Genomic DNA, 21,851 nt, shown 5'->3' with positions numbered 1-21,851 from the left:
GCATCCAATGCTTTCACAGCAAATCTATACCAATGTCCATCTGTAAGATTCATATCCGTATAACGGTTTGTATTCTGTATACCGATTCTTTCAAATTTTAACAGTTCTTGGCTACCATTTCCTGACCTGTCGAAAGCCACAAGAAACGTTTTGATGGCTGAATGACGGTCTGCGAATCCCCGGAACGACACTCCAACATCTTGATAATTTTGAGAGTGTGAATTATAGAACTTCGCTGTATTAAACACTTCACCTGTATAGGGATTTTCTTGGTCGACCAATACACCATCCGATACAAGCGTTTTATGGAGTCCGATCTTGATTTGTAGCCGTGACGGTGACGTAATATTTTGTTCCTGGAGATAAAGTCAAGTCAGACCAGGACTTTGAAGTGTTCAAACCTACGTCTTCAATGGGTATGATGTCATCAGCTGTCAAAACAAATGATGCAGAAGTTCAGTGATTGCAAAATTCGCTCAAAATAGTTATCAATGTATCAAACAGTCAACGAGGGAAGAAGTAATGTATTATAGGTTACTATAAAGCAACAGCTTGGTTATTTAGATAATCATTTTATTGACATTTTTGAAATGACAAATAAGATAGCAACTGACTTTGTATGAGACCTAAATATCTTACCTCCTGGAATGGTACCCAGAGACACCAAGAATGAATCGATTCCACTTTGATGGTCACTAAATACTTTTCCCCAACATGCAGTCAACGAATCCAGTGTCGTGGTAATGTCAAGGTCACGGTCACAAGACCCTCGGCCATTTTCTCTGATATAACTACCTTTCCTTACAGATGGAGGGGTGTTATCAATTTCAATCGGAGATGAGGTAAACACAATAAACTCTGATGCAGATATCCAAACTCTGACGTAGACCAAATAACTAGCTCCGTGCTTAAGGTAGCGTTCACCTCTCAAACAATGAACAATTGATGTTTGTTTTCCAATGTCATACCACAGATTTTCATACAGAGGATCAAATATTCCAGTCCCAACGGGCATATTATTTTGTCCTATGCTCCATTCGAATCGCATGATATCGTCAACACCAGACCCGTTTATTGTCCAGCGAGCAGATATACACGCTGAAGACGCAGATATCGGGGTATTTACAGATCCATGTATGACATCAATATACAGTGATATGGAGGAACTTGTGTTATCTCTCTGGCACACTCAGTGGGTACGTCAACATCGTGACATTTTTGTCCTACAACAGCACACGTACAATCCTTGTTACAATAATGTACATCACAGGAATGTTTTAGAATTTCCAGTTCTCCGTGTTTATCAGTAGGACTTGAGGATACAGCAGTCACTGTCACTTTACCATCTTCACTTTGAAGTCCAGCAAAGTTTTCAGCCCAAACTGTGATTATCAGTAACTGTCCTGCATCGATTGTGTCATTCAATAAGACTTGGATGGTTTCTATGCCAGAGCCTGATGGTGTAAAGGAAATAACGCCGTCACTGAGCTCAGATCCGCTGTATGTCTCACTAACGGTCACGTGGTACAGCTTGACACCAGATTCCACATCTATGAATCCAGATAAAGTGATGTTTATTGCTGATACTGTAATATTTGATTCAGTTATAGAGTACCAGGTCATCGGCTCAGTGATTCCACCCAAGATGAGGAGGAGTTGGGTCTATAGGAAGGCTATTTGACTTCTCAGAAGTACAAAGTCCTGCCTCGTTACAGGCTGTCACTCTTGCGATGTACGTATCTCCTGGTCTAAGCCATTCTTTATTTGGAAGTGATATACGTAGTTCGTTAATATTCGTTAAGTGTATGTTTTCTACCGGTGTATGACCTTCGTGATGGGTTGTGATTGAAACGATTTGCTTCACAATTGGACTCTCGGAATCCTGAAACCTCCATGAAAGTTTAAGAACAGAAGTGTCAAATTGATACATATTGTTTAGTGAAGTGTATTCTTCGGTATGGATAATTGGTTTGGTGACCAGTATTGGTGGGGTTGGATCCACGACGAAGCTGTCGGAGATGCTTTCCATAGACATTCCAAGATGGTTTTCTGCCCTGACCACACACACATAGGGTCTTGTCTAGTGGAAGGGTGACTGGGATAGTCATGTAGTCGGCCAGGAGGAAATTGGTGAAAAGGTAAAATGTCACATGTTTCATTGTCAATAACTTCGGATACACACTTCGTACCTTCTTATCCCAGATTCCACATCAGAGAAGCCAAACCACTGGGCTTGAATCGTATCTCTGTACCAAAATAGAACAAATTTTTTTTTATATTGTTAACAAATATGTCTATCTTAGGGATATAATTGGATTTTGCATAGCAAAACTACACAACATATTACGCATATGAGTTAATGCTGCCCATCATTCAGAGCTCACTTTGCAAACGTTAAAATGTTGTAAGATATCGTATATTGTTGCAATTAATGCATTACAATAAAATCTGATGACGTCACGATGGCGTCACAGTGTTTACAAATTCCGCTTGTAATTGCTTGTTCACAATTATTGTTGCACATGTTTTCAATGATTTACATGGATATATAACATTTTGACCGCCGGTTACTTTTAAAATGAATATTCAAGAATCCAATATGAATTGTTAAAATGGACCGTTTTGTGTTGATCTGGTGACTATGTACCGTAGTTCGGTAAGCTGGGAGCTTTATTTGTTACAATGTATTTACAAATTAAAACTGCTCCCACATACAGACACCTTAATATGTGTTATAACGAGCAATATCACACCAAATGTTTAAATTGTAATATACAGGGAAAGGATGCATTGAGATAACTTTTCGAATGGTTCTAATGTAGCACATATACGACGTCACGTGCTACCCAAAGGAACGACAACCGTGTTTTGCAGGCTATTCCCAACCTTCCTGGTGTTAGGAAAATAAATGGTTTCGGTGAATAGGTTTATGAGGAATAAAGAAAATGTCTCATTGAGATGAGTAAATTTTCTTAATTTTCTTTTGTGTTACATTATTAACTACCATGCGTAGTGATTGATTGTTTTACTTACGGATGAGGCCAGTATCTGGAGTGATGTCCATCAATTCCTACATGGACGACACCTGGGACTGGTGGAGAGGTGTCTGTAGTAAAGCCGTTGGATGACACAGACGTGCACAATCCAGCTCCGTTACACGCTTGTACGGTACAGAAATACTGTGCGCCCGGGACAAGTGTATGCTGCCAGCGTATTGCTGTCAAACCAATTTTACATTTGGTGTATATATTTTCATTATCCGACTTCGGATGTAAAAATACATTTGCTTAAATGTAATGATTTAAGTTATATTGCTTCTGATTATTCTGATATTCATATATCTCAGATCACAACGTTGACATAGAACAGAACGCATATATCTGATGCAAATAGTTTAAGAATGCATTATTCTAATATATCCATGCCAACCAAAACTTTTATACTAATATCAGAAATTGAATGCGTTTGATTTGATACTGATTTCATCGGTATCACAAAAAATGCATAATATATAACCTTTCATGAAGTGATATAGATATAGAAATCATATTTTACCTGACTAACACATGCGATATTATTTTAATCTTACCTGTCTGTGTTCCAGTTGAAGTCATGGTCCTGACGTCATCCTCTGACGGCTGGGTACCTAGACCTGCTGTATAATACAACACTCCGGAATGAGGGTCACTGAATCCGGACCAATGGCATCCAGCATGTGTCGTGTTAGCTTGAAAGTCAATGTCCGGCTGTAAATTCAATAAAATAAAAATGAAAACCAAGATCCATTGACCGCACATATTTTTCCACAGATTTTTTTTTTTTTATTTTAAATTTTCGTCTATAATAACTTAATCAATTTGTTTCCTTTCAGTTTTCATGATGGTAATAAAAAGCCATGAACAATCATTGATCGCTAGATCCCTCATGATTTTTTTGCATTTAAAAAAAAACCCCATATGTTTCGCCATGAAAACCATATTGATAGCAATTTTAATAACAATCATATACTTCAATCAGTAACAGTCTTATTAATTCTTCACTTCATGAAAGAGTTCAGATAATTGCACAAAATTGCATTACCGATTGAACGTCAACTCCATCTTGGACCGTGCCTTTTGTAGGAGGGGATTTATCTATAACAAACGATTCTGACGCTGACAGAACTGACAGTCCCGCTTTGTTTGTCACCTGAATGAAACACACAAAAAAAAGAATAATCTAAAAAAGTGTCTGATTCATAAATTGTATATCTTACACGATAATTGATTGTGTCTTGTCACTCTGAATACAAGAAAAGTTACTCACCAGAATGATAGCATAATAGTCATGTCCGTCATGGTAGTGAGAGAGGTCAGTAAATATGGCGCATTTCCCGGAAAAGTTCCGGAAGCTCACGATATCTGTTTCCGATTTGGTTGATCCAATTCCCACCTGTATCCTATCGATTCCACTATCGTCGTCATCGAAACCTGTCCAGTGCACGTGGACCTCTGACTCAATAAAGTCTTTTGACATCAGATAGGTTCCAACATGTAACGATCCACGTACAGGGGGCGTGTCGTCATACAGAACTCCAGGGGAGACAACTGTGCTTGAATGGCCCACGTGATCAAATGCTTGTAAATAGATAATTTAAAAAAATAAAGCACATTAGTAAGGCAAATAATACAATGTATACAAAACAGATTATCAACATGTGATGATTGATGTGTTCTTTGTGTCTTAAATGTGAACTAATAAAAGTCATACCGGTAACGGTGGCATAATACGTGGAACCCGGATGGAGATTCGGACTGATGATTTTCACGGAATTCGAATGACCAATTGTCTTCCTGGCAACAACGTCTTCTCCATATGGATTGCTTCCTTTAAAATAGAGGAAATTAATGTTGTAAGAAATTGTATATCTCCCCCCCAAAAAAAAAAAAAAAAAAAAAAAAAAAAAAAAAAAAAACAAAAACAAAACAATAAAATCGGAAAAATATATATTTCATTCATTGCAATTCAATGCAGCTTGTCAACATACAGTGAAGAAACCATGATCTAACCATCTTACCTATTGAATATTCATATCTGGATATACTGTCCGGGTATCCCAGGTCTTTGTAACCATGGAAATCCTTAAACCCATCCCAGTGGACCAGCATATGTCTGTTGTTAGTGATGTACCCGTTCTGTGATATAATAATGACGTCACCTTTCTCGGGCGGATTTTCGTCAAAAACGAACCCATCACCACAAGTCTGAAAGGCAGGGAGTATCTGTCCATTTGGAGTTGTATAGCTTTCTATCTCTGCACAGATGTAGTGGATTATTTCGTTTTCAAGTACAATCCCCTGAAAAGGACAAAATCCTCCAACAGTTTGATGGACAGTTACACACACGGGGGGATTATCGTCACACGTGAATGATTGGTTCATTTTATCCTTCAGTAGATACCATGTGACTTGGCGATCCTCCAATCCAAGTATTATCCCGCCAACACGAACAGGCTTTGCAGAGAAGTCTAGTTCGGCCTCATGTAACGACGCGAGTCTTTTTCCTAAATTTGAAGCGTGGATGAAGTTCCTTATTTCCCTGACAACATCTGAATCAGAGTCTACCTCGTACAGAGCCGTCTTGTCGAAGCTGTTGGGATCCTCTGATACTGTTAAAGGGACGCATTGCAAGCCAGAGGTTCCCAAAGGGCAGTAAAGTTCAACACATGTAAACAATGTCTGGTGAGGATACAGTGGGATCTTGATACACTGTGATATCTGTAAATAAAGTGATTCATCAAATATATAAACTAAAATGACAAGATCACGAAACGGGTAAAAAAGCAATATATAATATATAAAAAACATTACTATATATAAAAAAATATCATGGTATAATTTTTAATGGAGCATTGTAATTTAAAAACAAATAAACTCACCATGAAATTTTCTGTTTGGTTTTCAGATATTTGATGTGCAATCCACGGTGTAACTTGTAGTGTGGCCGTGTTGTCCTGAAATATTCCCCACCGAGCAATAACATCACACCCATGATCTATTCCGAATGGACATTCAATATCTGATATTGTTAGGCTAACACTTGAACACGCGTCTCCTGTTTTATGCAAGTTAGCCTCTACATTAAACTCATCATACGTAGCATCCATGACTACAAATCCGTCAGAACTGGTCCATTTCAAGCACATCTCCCGAATACAAGGTCTGACTGAAATAATATACCTCCCGGATTTTAACGATACGTCATTAAAACTGTAGAACGCGGTGTTTACCAGACGTTTTGCCGTACGCCAATGTCACGAGATCAGTTTGTGATGCATTGTCACGTGATACACCCGGAGTTCTACTTCGTAATGTGATACATACTGATGGAAATCATCATTGTCCCAGTAGACTGACACCCGATTAGATGCAAACATGATGTCATGATCGATGACGCAGTCAGCAACGTATAATCTGACATGATAATTCTTATCGTCATTGGATGACACGTTGAAGCGAGGGGAGCGAACCATCGTTGTAAAAGCTGTGTAATATAGTTGTTTTATCTGTCTCTGAGTGTGAATGATAGCTTCTTCGCTAAGAATGGAAACGCTCGCGTTTGCTATAAAGGTATATGTATGTCCAATATGGAAATTTTTGTGGGCTGGAATAAAGGCTAATTCTTTTATTGAAAACACACGGTTTCTTTTAGAATGTGTGCGCGTCCAGAACATCCTTGCCCATCATAAACATGTAAGATTGAAGAATCAATATCATCTTCGTTGGCCATGATTAAACCGTCCGAGATCCCGACCCTTTTTCCTCCTGTTGACGACGCTCGGACTGTTGAGAAATACTGTGTATACTTGGTCAGGTTAGTAACTGTATCACAATGAACGCCGGTATTGCTGATTTGGTGAAACGAAACCACATCATCAGTTCCAGGAGATTGTCCAACTCCGAATTCATAGGAAACACCACCATGATGTTCAAATCCCTCCCACGTAACACAAACATGAGATGACGCTAACGCTATATCGACGTCACTCGTAGCTCTTGTGAGGGGAGATGTTACCAGGTATGATGTCAAAAACGATCCCATGACCAGGAGGCAGAATCGATGGAAGATAGAATGGTTCGGTATCGACAGTACAGTAATAACCGGCGTTATTAAAAGCATAAACTTCAATATAGAATTCACATCCTGCATGGATGTCGTAGGCTTGTATATCTGACACGTCAATGTTGAAGCACTTACTCCCATTACATCCAGTGTTAGGAAGAGGGATAAATCCGGACACTAGTTTCCCTTCACGACCTGAAAATTAAAGAAGGCACCTGTCATGAAATTGACTCTGCAGTTAAGAAATGAACAATGTTAATTGCTAATAAACAAAGTGTTGTAGAACATACTTTCTTTAAACTATATTTTTCTAGTTCAAGTATATCGTTCCTATTTGATTTTTTTTAGATCTAGCAAGGTTACTAATGAAGAAATAAAAGAAGTAAACCAATTTACCAATCCGGTAGTTAAAGGACGATATGTCCTCATGTTGATCACTATCACGGAACTCTCCATTGGTCCAGTTGATAAACAAAATGTCGTCATGGATATTTGGTATCAGGATCATAGGACAGACGGGAGGGGACTCATCAAGTAGAACCGGACCAATCACAGCCGTCGTACCAAGGCCGGCACTGTTGGTAACTTGATGAAGATGTAGAACTCATCTCCGTTACTAAGGCCAGTATGTCGTTTTTTGTAGAAATATTTGTGATTAGTTTTCTGGTAACCTATTACATCTGGAGAAGATCCACAATCCTTTGTTGAGCCTATCCCAAAGAATGCCTCGTGAGTTTGGCTTTCACCCTCGATTATATTCCATTTTAGGTTAATCAAATCGATCGGGAGATAGATAGTACCATGTAAAGCACTTATGTTGCAGGTCGGAGTAAGATCGTGTTTCATATCCGGGATGTCCCTTGGAAGACTCGAGACAAAGTCATTTGTGGTAGAATTCTGACACTTTTCATTGCACTCAATGTCGCGTATTTCGTGTTTCGTTAAGTTTGCTGTGATGAACCATGCGCTACCATCAGAACATAGAATAGTCTCTCTCATAGTCGCACTCTGTAACGTAAAGTTGACCAACTTTGGTTTAGTCCTGTCCAGAACGATACCATCCGAGCAGACGGGCTTTGATGGTTCCATAGCGTTGTTGTAAGCCACTACAGTCACGTAGAACTTCCCATCTTCTGGCAGAGAAAGACGGGCCGATGTCAATGCTGTCTCCAAGACCGATATTCCCTTATTCGTGATATTATCATTTGATCGTCCAAACTCTGCAATGTCCAAACACTCTCTGGATAGCCCGACCTTATACAATTTTATACCACTCTCGTGATCAAAGAATCCGGCCCAGTTAACAGTAACTATCTCATTACTCGTGTAGTCTATGTCTGGTGACCCGACCGTCCCTTCCATCACAACCCCCGGGGTGGGTGGCGAGTCGTCAGCCAGGATTTCTAAATGTTCTACAGAGATAAGTTGAGCTATATTGGTAACTGTTATGGTAAAGTGGTACTGGCGGTTGTGATTTCCTTTATGGGTGTGGTTATGGACGAGTGAGTTCAGATGGAGCGTGAAATTGTTAAAGGAACAAACTCCTACGGAAGGACAGTAACAGGTCAGTACAGCATCTGGACAGGTGATCTGAAAGACAAATCCAATTGTTGATTTCATCTGTTTGCGAATAATTATATACCCATGTATTTTGTAATGGTCAAATGGTAATGAAATAAGGACTAACGACTTCTGAGTTCCTCTACATGAGAAAGGTAACGGATTTTAAATTTAGCATTTGTAAATGGACCATACAAGGGTTTTAAAAAAGGAAATGTATAAATTACAAATTACGATTAAATATACTCAACATGGATCTGACTACACAATTAATATTTTTCGTCCTCCACATGTCAGTGCCAGTTAATGCAATACATGTTGATGGCAGGGAACACTTAAATTTTGTCAATGTTATAATATAACGGTCTTGGAGGGACATTCACACGAAAGAAATGAAGAGATACTTACGTTCGGGCCGAGCCGCTGTACACCAATGGAGCCCTGTCCAATATCGTTCCCTCCAAAAATTGTACCAAGAGACCAGTCTACGGAGTGAATACCACTGTGTATATCAGAAGCCTCGAATGTGAGAATCATTTTAGACAAGTCGATACTGTTATGTACAAAGAGTCGCTCATATCCGTCTTTCTCGAGCCAAATATCGAATATTTCAGGTTCACTAGAGTCAATGTAAGTAACCAGGGAGTCTGTATAGGTATGGGTCATCACATCTTCTGCCAGTAAATCTAAACGATAAGTATTCCCATCAGTTAGTTTTGGTGAGACACATAATTTCTGTGACGTAAAGTCAGGAACATCTGTGTTATTTATTATCTTCCCATCCCGTCTTAGTGTGTAATAAAACCTCGTGATACCGTGGATGTTTTCAGTTCCTGATACGGGAAGGATTCCAGTTGTTTGGTCGTAAACACCAGAAATCAAGCCATGTGGATCGTTTCGTATTGGTTTTAGAAGATTCAGAGTATGGAATTTGTCGTTGTAGTATTTGTTGGTCCAGGAGTAACATATCTGTCCAAGGTTTGTTTGCCACTTGTGATTGGTTTTCTGAGAGGCTGTTGTTGAGTAGAAAGGGTTGTCATCCCGCGAGGTTACGGTTGATGAATTGTCAAACATGACGAATCTTCGAGCTTGTCGCACATTTTTAGCAATGTCCGTCACTTCTAAAACTATAGCGTACATAGCTGGATTTGGTAAATTGGAGGGAATGCTGATATTTACCGGAGATATTTTTTCTGTCTGTACTGCCGGTATAACAGGAATTCTGGCAACACTAAGGAAATCAGACCCCGACTCTTTAACCTCATACATGTTTATTACGTAGGTATGTATACCGGAAGAAAACTTTGAATTTCCAGGTACAGGAGAAGGGTCATCCCAGCCTGTGAAGGTTACTATGAAGTCCCGACTCGTCAGTATACGGCTGGTTGTGTCCAGTGGTTCTGTACCACAAGCGGAATGTTCAAAACAGTGTTCTGGCGGGGCATTGTCATACCAGTAACATAACTCTCTCGTAGAAGACGTTTTAGGGTATGGTACTGGATGTGTACTATTATTTTGGACATTCATAGAAATCATATGTCCTCCACCCTTTATCACATATCGAAGACAAAGCCTAAAAGAAAAATTACAAAATTATTGTAACATATATTTATAAATGACCTTATATAGACAATGGGAGAAGAATTGCATAAACATAAACAAACGAAAACTAGCACAGAAACAGAACACACACAAAATAACACACCAATTAAGTAATCAAAAGAGACCAACATTTTAATAAAAACTTCAAAATACATTCCATGTATACAGTTGATTGGGATATCTTCCCAGTTTTGATCAAGTAATGTATCCATTTCTTATTGATATTTTACATCATATTTGATACACAATCATTTAAGCAATAATACCATGCAGCAATGGTGATAACCCAATAAACACCGTTTATATATGTTTTAGGTCTTCCAATTCCAATTCAATTCTAATAATACTATATCTATTTTATCATTCATATGTTTCTATTGTTAAAAGCATATAGTATCTTTATCGGAAATGTTATGCTAAATAGACGTATTCGTACGTATTCGTCAAAATAGTTGCTTTTTCATTTGACACCAAAATCAAAATTAAATAAAAAAAAACTGCAAACAGGCGCCTTGATTCCAAAATATAACTATAAAACGTAGACATTCAGACTGTTTTCCATTGAAATAATCAGTATTAGGTTGAGATATTAATTGTAAGGAAATTTCACCTACCATAACTTCGATCTTGCCACATTCTTGTTTTTTTGTTATTTTGTGTGAGTGTAAAATGTTGCAAGAATAAATTGTGTTTATTGTTTTATTTCAATGAATGTTGAGAAACATATGTGGAAAATGAAATTCGATGTAAAGATCTATATAACCTGCTTACGCCTTTTAGAATAACGGATGATATACGCAGATATGATGGTACTCAAACTTCTTATTAAGCAAATTCACGCTGCTTAACATATAATACACTTGAAATTTTACCTGATTTATCGCATGATGCATCTATATTCACACATTAAATTTCATCCATCAACATTCACATTTTCATGTGGAAATGAATCGGCGAATTACATTGTATAATAATTGTATAAATTCGACTGTTATTCCATGATATATACACGCAGATATGTCGCAGCCTTCGTTCATACATTCATACACGAAATACATTACACATAAGGGGTTCGTCTTAAAATGACCTTAGCATGACGTTAAACATATTCAATCAACAAATCATTTACCCGATGTCATTGAATCTGGACACCATGTGCATGTGTGAAAATGAATCAACCATTGAAATAAATGTTCCTTATCAAAATGCGTAATATATCCTATATGTTTGCTAATATTCGCGGTTTTTTTATTTTCGCTGAACTTGCGGATTTCACCAAAGTCGCGAAATTAAATACCTTACGGTATTTTTCAAAAGTCATGGATTGGTATAACATATACTGTTATATAAATAATACTTTTAAATGCTACAAAGATAATTTGCGAAAACAAACCTTCGCCAATAAGTTCAAACAGTATATCGCGAAAATTGACATCCGCGAAATTTTACACCCCCGAAAGTCTACACCCGCGAAGGTTTACACCCCCGAAAGTTTACATCCGCCGCGAAAGTTTACACCCGCGAAAGTTTACACCCCCGAAAGTTTACACCCGCGAAAGTTTACACCCCCGAAAGTTTACACCCGCGAAAGTTTACACCCCCCGAAAGTTTACACCCGCGAAAGTTTACACATCCCCAACATGTATAGAGTAATGTATCATGGTAAATCTAGTAGACAAAATTGATCTCAGTACCGTTACATCTACTGTCCGGATTTCTATTATATATCTTAATGTTCAACGAATTCAGAGATAGGGATTTAAAGCGTGACAGAGTAACGTAAAGACAATTAGACTAGCAGATAAAATAAACTAAAAATATTTCTATATGGCGGTGAACACGGAGAATAAAATAATATTGCTAAATTATTAATTTCTTACCTTTGACCATTTTCCAAACTAAATGCATTATTAAGGGTTCGATCAAAGGACACCGGGGTCAAAATGTTATTGCTGTCTGGATCCTCTTTTATCGGGATTTTTTTAATGGTTTCTGAGTCTGAAACATAAAAAAATTACGACCAATATGCCTTTTGAAGAAAACAACAAAATAATATGGTTTAGCTTGGATATAATTTTGAAAAATGTTCTTTCAACCAGTAGGGTTAATATTTAGGACCTCCATTGTGTAAATGCCTGTTCAAGATAATGTTTAAAAATATTTTTTTTATCTCCCGGCGTTAAAAACGTATCTCATTCCGCACAGTTTCATTATGGAAAACCACGGACTCATAGACGAATCACAGAACATTACAATAAACTCATTGTTGTTATGATTAAAGTCCTTCGATTGATTTATCATACACATATAGCTGAGCCACATAAGAAACCGTCCCGAATTGCAGGATACTTTGTTTTTGTCATGGGTAGGAAATAAAATTAAATCATAGTACAGCAACCCGAAGTATTTGAGTTGCCATTTTCCATTATATGATGAGAACCCTTTTAATTTGTTAAATTTTTACGTGTTAATATAAATGTAAGCACGGTTTTTCATTACTTACCTGACGTGGTCTTTTTCACAATGATGAAATGTACGTCGGTGATACCAAATGCATAATCAGTGACGAAATGAGGCTTTTGAGAATTTAGATGAGACACGTTAACCAGAAGATCGAAAGTTGTGCTAGTGTCCACGTGCTTGACTTGTATGTTGCCGTAAAAATCCTGTTGATTGGAACAATGATTCGGTTGTCCAGGTGTCACCATGGACATGCGTTCGTCGTTATGCTGGTCAATGATTTTCATTCGGCATGTAATGACTTCTGGAGGCTTTGCCACTTTAAATGACAAATTAAGATGTGAACAGCAGAGTGCATTGTAAATAAATGACAATGATAACTAATAAAAGGGAAACTAATTTGGAGTAATACCGTATAAAATATCCGTAAACTCTTTTTTTGTCGTTTGGAATCATTTCGCACGTAAAAATATTCGTGGCTCGGCCCAACTGTGTACCAGTATTGTATTTAATCAATACCGACATTGTAACCACGACAGCAACGAACATTTTATGTCATACAAAAAGTAAACCTTTGATATGTTGAAATAGTGGGAGTTGTGGGTGACACATACTTAATATTTTGCTAATAGTGTTATTCGAAACAAATATTTAAATGTATATATTTAATGAGATGTTATTTTTGAACAAAAGAAGTGCGAGTCTAATAATTCAGGTAACTAGAAGGCACGATGGATTCTACAAATTGTATAGTATATCACATATGTTTTATACATTAAACATACATTCACACTTGGCTTGAGTTGCACTATACACTCTCCTAAAGTCGGTGCTGTCACATGTACAGTTCCTGGCGTAGTTGTGAGTATCCGGACTTCCACACGTCCCGGGCCAGCACCATCGGTCCTCCCACGAACACGTTCCTAAAACAGTCGCACATGCAGTTATTGTGGCAAAAGAGGTCCAGGCAGTTTTAATTGTGCTTAGCCATCAGCTCAATTAACAAATAATTATTCAAATTCAAAACTAGGTCAAGTTATGTGCAAAGACAGGTGTATAGAATATTCGAAACAGCTTGATAACATTATATTGAAACAACGCTAGCTAGGATACTAAGATGATTTCTGTTAAAAACATATATTTAATTTGTAATAAAAATTTAAGCTATTTTTCCACATGATACCTAGTTTATATTAAAAAATCATGAAACAAATTGTAAATTCCCAATGAAATTTATTATCAAAATATATTTCAAATACCATATGAATATCATATGGTTATTATCGGTTATATTTACTTTCACACGACCTTCCTCCATTGCCCAGTTTAAACAGATCAATATCCCTACACTTTGTACACCAGCGGTCTGCCATATTGTTGCATAATGTAGTACTGCAATCATTTATTCGCCCACACGCTGCAATATATCCGATCGATAACACAATGATATCATTATGTGAACTTAAATGCAAGCATATACCTAATTTTATTTTTTTTATTATTTTTGTTTACGTTACAAGCTAACCGACACTTACATTATATATATCATTGGCTTCTTAGGTAAAATATGTATTATCGTTTAAATATAACATACAGTGTATAACAATAATGACAATAAAAAGCTAACCGAATTTTATAACATATATGTATAATTCATTTTTCACAAAAAACAATACGGGCAGCCACTTGAAACGTCATGATATACACGTGCATATCAAAACGTCTCCAATATTTTTAAATGACATACGTATCAAATTACTAGTAAACTTTTCTGCCATGATTTGCGTGCCCCTATGTTTGGCTAAGGTGACCAAGATTGCATTTCACGGTCTCGGAATAGCAGTTGAGACTGTTTGTTTTACACATGTTCATAGAAATTTAACTGTCGAAAACAGATATATCTAGATTTAATATCCCACGAAAAGTTACATAATATAAGACCACGATCGAGAGCATCGTGGGTAGCGATAGGCCAAGGATGTCTCCTTGAAGGCGGTGTATGGGATTTGCAAATTATTAAGTCTAGATGAAATAAATGATTATTCCAATTACTGGTTTATGTTGATAATTAATGTACTTGTAATATTTCCAACGTTGAACATTTTAATTTTGCTTTAATTAATATCGATGCTGCTATCGTTTGTGCGATGAGATGAGATGAGGTTTTGCTGATTCATCTCGGTTTTCCCTGTCGACACCAAAATAAAACTTGTATTGTAAGATAGTGATCGTATATTCTGTTTATCCTGCAACTTTTTCATTATACAAACAGAAGATGGTATTCAAAACGAAAGCAAATTGCCTGTTATTTACACGATTTCGCTCAAAGCGAAACGCTTCTTTAATGATCAAGAAAAGATGCATTCACTAAACCGAATGTGTGTGTACTCCTTTTTACTACCGTGGGAAATATGTAAGCGGCGTCATTCCGGTGATTGTGACGTCACTGTTTGGCGGGACTGACTGCCGTTTCATTCACTCATACTAAAAGTGACGTCACTGGAATGTTCGGGATCAAGTCATCAAATTTAGAAATTGAATCAAACGAAAGAAATTAAACATTTATTTACTGACATCGTAATATTTTCCTATTGCAACTATTATAGGCAATTCTTATTATCCGATATCGAGTTCTGTGCCCGACTAATGTCGATGTTAGAGCTGAAAATGCACATTTTCTTGATATTGTTCCGCTTCCTTTATTGACTTTAAATTCGTAAAATGAACTTAACCCGCGAAGGGCGTCTGGACGCTTGTTTTCAATGCGAATAAACACCGTAGTGATAAAGACCTTCCAAGTGAATATTTGCATCAGGGAAATAGGGACACAAAAAGTTGATTTTCTCCAAAAGTAAGTAAGTTACACTATATTAATTTTGCTGGAACACTTAAAAAATCGTTCTGATACAGTATTTGTATTATTATTATTATATATAATGTAAGTTAATTAATGTTAATTAACGTATAGTTCATGAATTGATCCATTAAATTGTAGATATTGAAAACTAAAATAATAGAAAGCAGATATGTGTATTATCGAGTATGCCCAGTTAATTTCCGTATAACTTTACGTGTTACTTAGTGATATGTTTATTTTATTTTGTTAGTAGCAAAAATACGTCAGTAGATAACTGAGTTACTTACAACTACATGTATTACCATCGATGAAATACCCATCCTCACACCTAGTGCATCTACCAATATGACATTGCACTCTGACAGGAGTCGATGAACAGTGAGCGATCGCTTTATAATAGTAACATTCTGTAAAACAAAACAAAAAATAGTCAAGCATTCAACCTTTAGTTTTGTGAACAGGTATATAAATAATTGATAGCAACTTTGGAGATTGTTAACTCTGCATCAGGCAAGAAGTAATTATTTTAGCATCTGTTTTTTATCATAAAAAAACTATAAATAGTGCATAAAGAATGTAAAGAATGCAATCGGCATAATAACCAGTTTCGTCTAAAATTTGAAATATAAGATACTAAATATTTAAACTTTGTTATTGTGAAGTCTTAGCTACGGTCATTTGGAAAAATTACCTAAAAAATGCAGGAACAACAATATCAATATCAATAGAGATAGAAAAAAATTAATAGAACCTTTCGAGCTCCTTCTTCGCCTATCTCCTTTTTCCACCCAGCAGTTACAAACAAACGTATACTTTAGCAGAGCAGGGATATCCCACATTTCGATCTAAATCATAATCAACATGTTTTACTTTTAATATTGACATTGAAATAGGAAAGATAAGGAAAATATGATCGAGTGGTCAGAAAAATCTTTACAGATATTTAAGCTCTGGATCCACGTGTTCAAAATGATTACAAAATTAAGCACTTCGTTTTAAAGTTGTATGGTTTATGACTTGCTGTGTTGTCATAGAAAAAGCATTTAAAGTGTTCTACATACCATGTATTTTTCTCCCTAAATATCTCCGTAATGCTCATTAATAAGCAGTTGTTTTAATTCGAAGCGTACCTTTCAAAAAAAGTGCCGCCATATTGTTTAATTCAGTACACTTGGCACGAATCCGCAAAAGGAACGCACAAATAGTTATAAATACATATGCATATGACAATGAAAGTACACAAAAATAATGTATCAAGCTTTATATGCGTAAGCTTATTGGTATGCTTAGTGTTCAATGAATACACAAATTTGGTCATATGTTTACCAAGATCTGTATATACATTAGTTATACATTCTTATGGTGGCTGATTTTGGCCATGTCAATGCGCTATGTGTTAGTGCGATACTGCTCTTTTCGACATTACGACAATGCGCTATACGATAGTGTATTTGATGCATGGCGTATAGTAGCATTGTCGCTCTTCGCATTGCGAGTTCGTCACTGCGACAGTGCTTGGCCGAAATCAGCAACCCCACATTCCTCCTACATATATGATTAACAAATAAAATTAAAAGATGACATACATATTCCAAATCCCAGCCTGGATGATCTCGACTGTTGTCATGGTACACGGTAATTGCGTTAACTCTTCCAACATCAATATAAATGTCTGCGTATTTGGTTTCTCCATTTTGGAAGTCATTTCCTAGATACACCGAATTTGCATTTCCTGTTGTTCCCTCTACATCAATATATACTCTAGCTGAAGTTCCGGCGTGCGATCTAGTCCCAGTTTTAATTTTCACATTAAATCTTACTACTGAAACAAGGAAAATATATAACTTTATATATAAAGGCAAAATTCAATTTATTTGCTATTTGACAGAAATGTTGTATATCGCACTACATATTTGTAAAATACGACGTTCTGTGGACAATTTGTGTCCCAGACACTCCAAAGACTAAAATGTAACATCAACCTATCCTATGTTGTGATGTACAACCAGGAAACGCTAACTCTCTCATCTAAGTTATGTTGTAAGGTATCCTAAGCGGATGTAGATTAAAAAAACCCAGCGGCGATTCGTTTCCATGCATAACCAAGCACATATCGAAGAAGAATAACAAAAAGTGATTTTTTATCATTGTGTTAATATACAGTTAAAGCAAGGGGGTTGAGGAATATAACAAGTTTCTGGTTTCCTTATTCACCGAGGCGAAGTTTGAAAGTTACTTCAGTAGAGATTGCGTAATTGGAAACGAGTTCCGCCCAATTTTTACATCGCCTGGCAACTGATTGCGCAATCGGAAACAAACCCCACCCAATTCAAAGCTGATTGATTCGGCAGAATTTGTCGAGTGCTGATATGCGTTAGATTCTAGGGGTGTGTTATTTCGAAAGACTTGTGTATATCTGAGTAAAAAGTGGGGAGCTAGTAAATTTAACCAATAAAGTAGTGGTAAATTAACACAGATTTGCATATAAAAATCAATGTGTATGTCAGTTCTTATATCCCACAACCCATGTAATAATTGTTAATGGCGGGACAGCAAAAGCACCTTGTTCTGCATCCATTAATGGATTCATGTATTAGCATATTATCATATTGTATACTTGTTTACAATTGTGTTTTAGATCCGCGTATTACGTATTATGTATTTACCATCTTGTTCACCATATGCTAATTTACTTTGCCTTCCTTTTGTCAATTTTTATTCTAGGACTATTGTCTATATAAAACGACAATAACACTCGGTGAACAACACGAACGATATATTGTGCCTTACCTGACACAGACGACTGGATGAGTAGCAGCGTAAGCACACCCCTAAGAAGGGAAAAATCCCTACCCATGATCGGTATGTACCTGCAACAACAACCAATTTTTTACATTTATAATAGAAGGAGGTAGACTATTACTCTTACATTTCATATAATGATATTCTTTGTTATTTAGAGATGCAGTGTAACGTTTTGGACTAACCAGGTTCAAAACGGGCATATTGACAATGATTTAGAGATTGAGAAAAAAAAAGTTTCATAATTATCTGATACACGTTCTGTGATAAAATTATGAAGCAAAGGTATTCACAAGGAGTTGACTGAAGGTCAAATTGGTATGTTGAAATTTAAAGATTTAAAGAAAGCTTATGTCGGCGTGCATGTTAAATAATATATTTTTGTTTTAAATGTTTAATGTTTCTATTATAAACTATTCTTCGTGTCTAATGGAGGAAATCAAGAAATAAATTAATTCATTCATTCAATAATCGCCTGTTTGCATAAGATTTCATTTATCTGTAAAACAGTATTACAATCAATGTGCTTACAACAAATTTGTTATTAAAACATAGTGCATTCCATTTCTTAATCTCCTATAAGGTGTTTGTACTATATGTGTACAATGCAAAATGTTATTTTTTTTCATCTCTAGCGGTTCGTTGTAATGGTGTTTTACTCTACCATCATCCGTCGTTTTAGTCATCTTTAACAGTGTACATTGTCAAGATACTACATGTAACTTTCTTATCGTATGGCTAATTAAGCGAGCCATTTTTGACCTGTCATTTTTCTAGTTTATTATAAAAAATGGATCTACTGATGATTCATAAAACAAATAACGAAAACATATATAACGAATAAAGGCATCCTCCATCAGAAAAGGTGGTATAGTAATTATTTTTAGGTAAAAAGTAAACAAAGATATTTCAATAAATGTATACAAAAAGCACAATTTATAAAGAATCTACCAGATAAGTATATCGTGAAAGCTTGCGAACATTTTACATACCTCTAACAACCAATCTGTACTGACAGACCGGAGTGTCAGTCTATATGTGTGTGATCCTCTTATCGCCAAAACGTTATATATATAACCGGGAATCGGAGATCAAGCTTGTCCTTTGAAATCACACACCAGTAGATTATTAATCTCCGTGTGTTTTTGGTATTTCTCAGACAAATTCGTATGTCGTGCAGTTGTCGTCTTATAGATTTTTAAATTATGTGCCTTTTCACGAGACGGTAGACAGTGCTGATTTATCGGATATTCTCTAAGACTTACACTAGTTAATGATAATCACACAACTATTATGTGGGATATTGTTATCTAGCCAAAGGAAAAATCATCGGAGATGCTTGCATGTTCTCACCAATTATGTGACGTCATTGACAAATCATATGACGTCACTTTAACAATACAATGGCATCACTAAGATGGCGGCGACAATTTTCAATATCGCCCGTCTGTATTGTTTGCATAACTTACACGGCAATGTTAGATACAACTGTGGAAGAGAAAAATAATCATTCTCACTCTTTGGTGTGATATAGATTTAAAAACATCGTGGTAGGATTATTCTGGTTCTACTAATGAGGTTTAGCGTTTCAATTATTTCATGACGTTTGCCATCGGTTACTTGTGAAGCTATAGTATCAGAATAATTATCATTTTAACATGAAAATACATTTGGCTGTGAGCGACTTCTCATTTAAAACATACGGTACGACCTGCAACACAGTTATGGGAAGTCATGAGTTCAGAAGAACTGTCAATGGAACATCGGTTGGTCGATTTTGAATTTTAAGTCGTATTAACAGCTTGTACGGTCTCATCTGGATGCAATTGACTGCATGTGTGAAAGTGACCATATTTTGGAAGAAAGCTGTATATTAGTATCGTATCCCCTTGCAAAAGTGAGGTTATATCCCTTTTGGTTTTTGATAGTGTATATATACTACTATATATATATATGTATACATATAATATATTAAAGCAAAAATACATGTAACAAACATATTTAGTTTGTTTTTTGTTGTTTTCGCAATCAGTGCCTCACTCCAAAATAGAGCATACTGAAATGGATGTTCTTCCTGGATGCAATTTTATCTTGATTTTTTTTAAATGAAGTAAAATAAGAAGCTCAAGATTTGCAATGATGGTTATGATGGAAAGTAAGTAATGTTTGTTAGTGAAGATTTGTCCCACCCATTTACAGATTAAACTGCTTCATGTCAAATTACTGTACGCGAATTCCAATAAATATAGTTATAATACATACTGACTATGTATACATTTATTAATTCAAGTGACGTATAGGCTCGGAACACATCACAATAGGATAACTGTATTTACCATTTTAGGTAATTTCAAGTAGTGAGTTAAGTGATATCCCGTTGCAAATATTTTCATAAAACTTCCTGGTAGAATCAATAACAAGGTCGTATATGTGGGGTTTATCAAATGATTTAAAGTAAATCAAATATCGTTATCTATGTAAAGCGATAACATTATCGATGAAAATACCAATCATATTGCCATGCTCCGTGCTGAGTACCCAGATTAGGTTTTCCCTTTTAGGTGAGACTAAAATATAGATTACCTCCTTCACAGTAAGACATTGGGATCTACACACTAACTGTTAACATTCTTAGGTTGTCGAACACCTGTCTTCCATGGTTCTGTGAAAACAGCTTTCGTTCAGATTGAGATATCATTGTCCGTTGGCTTACTCTAATTAAACTACACTAAAGTTAACAGCTGTTATTATTCTACTGTACATCTATAACCTTGCGTTTATTACTGTTACCATAGAACGTAGGTCCTGGATCGGTCACTTGGCTTGCTAACTCCAGCAATGCGAGGAGAACAGGTTATGTCAGAGGCAGGATTGATACAAACTCTGTTCACCCGGCCCCAATTGACGTGTTTGTGTAAATGCAATTATTTTTCTAATATCAATTTTGACTTTGAAACGCTTTATATTGTGTTTTATTGTGCAAACAATTCAATGTCAATTCTGGTATAAACCTAAATTGATATTTTTGAAAATATTTAAAAAACGTAAAATCCGTTTGTTTTTAAGTTTTTAACTCGGGAGATGGGAGGGGGTAGCTCACATTAGGTATAGCTATATTTACAAACTCACATAGAATGTGTTTTCCAATGGGAATTACAGTAGAATTTTGATATTAAATCTGACATTTTCGCATATAAATATTACTAATCGGTAATTATGCCGTTGTATTTTTAATTCATAGCATATGGAAACCGCTAAATGGCATAAACTTAAGAATAGGTGTCGAGAATATTGTTCTGATTTATAAGGTAATATCATTTTCTAATCTTTTCAGTTTAAAAGACAAACTGTATGACATCCAATAATTTGATAATTGTATAACACGATGGCATTGTAAATACGACGTGCGCATGTCCAATGTATAAAAATAATATAAAAAATTTCTCTTCAAGATCGAAAAGATATACAA

At 36.1% G+C, this 21,851-nt stretch overlaps 1 protein-coding gene across 1 annotated transcript; it reads right to left on the bottom strand.

Moving 5' to 3' along the window:
* Positions 1–60: 60 nt before the first annotated feature.
* On the bottom strand, positions 61–19,415 carry LOC138331242 (uncharacterized). Its single transcript, XM_069278743.1, has 19 exons — positions 19,375–19,415; positions 18,371–18,450; positions 17,167–17,402; positions 16,332–16,425; positions 15,868–15,987; positions 14,021–14,140; positions 13,509–13,646; positions 12,767–13,042; positions 12,144–12,261; positions 9,070–10,234; positions 7,666–8,691; positions 5,057–5,756; positions 4,750–4,866; positions 4,306–4,616; positions 4,081–4,188; positions 3,590–3,746; positions 3,034–3,217; positions 640–2,246; positions 61–431 (listed from the first exon to the last, which is right to left on the bottom strand). The coding sequence occupies exons 2-18, from the start codon at positions 18,435–18,437 to the stop codon at positions 2,162–2,164; spliced, it is 5,022 nt and encodes a 1,673-aa protein (XP_069134844.1). The 5' UTR covers positions 18,438–18,450; positions 19,375–19,415; the 3' UTR covers positions 61–431; positions 640–2,161.
* Positions 19,416–21,851: the final 2,436 nt, after the last annotated feature.

Source organism: Argopecten irradians, chromosome 9 (genome assembly GCF_041381155.1).
Source record: "Argopecten irradians isolate NY chromosome 9, Ai_NY, whole genome shotgun sequence".
NCBI lineage: Eukaryota > Metazoa > Mollusca > Bivalvia > Pectinida > Pectinidae > Argopecten > Argopecten irradians.
Note: the sequence above shows the minus strand (reverse complement) of the source record. Positions and strands in the feature narration are given on the sequence as shown.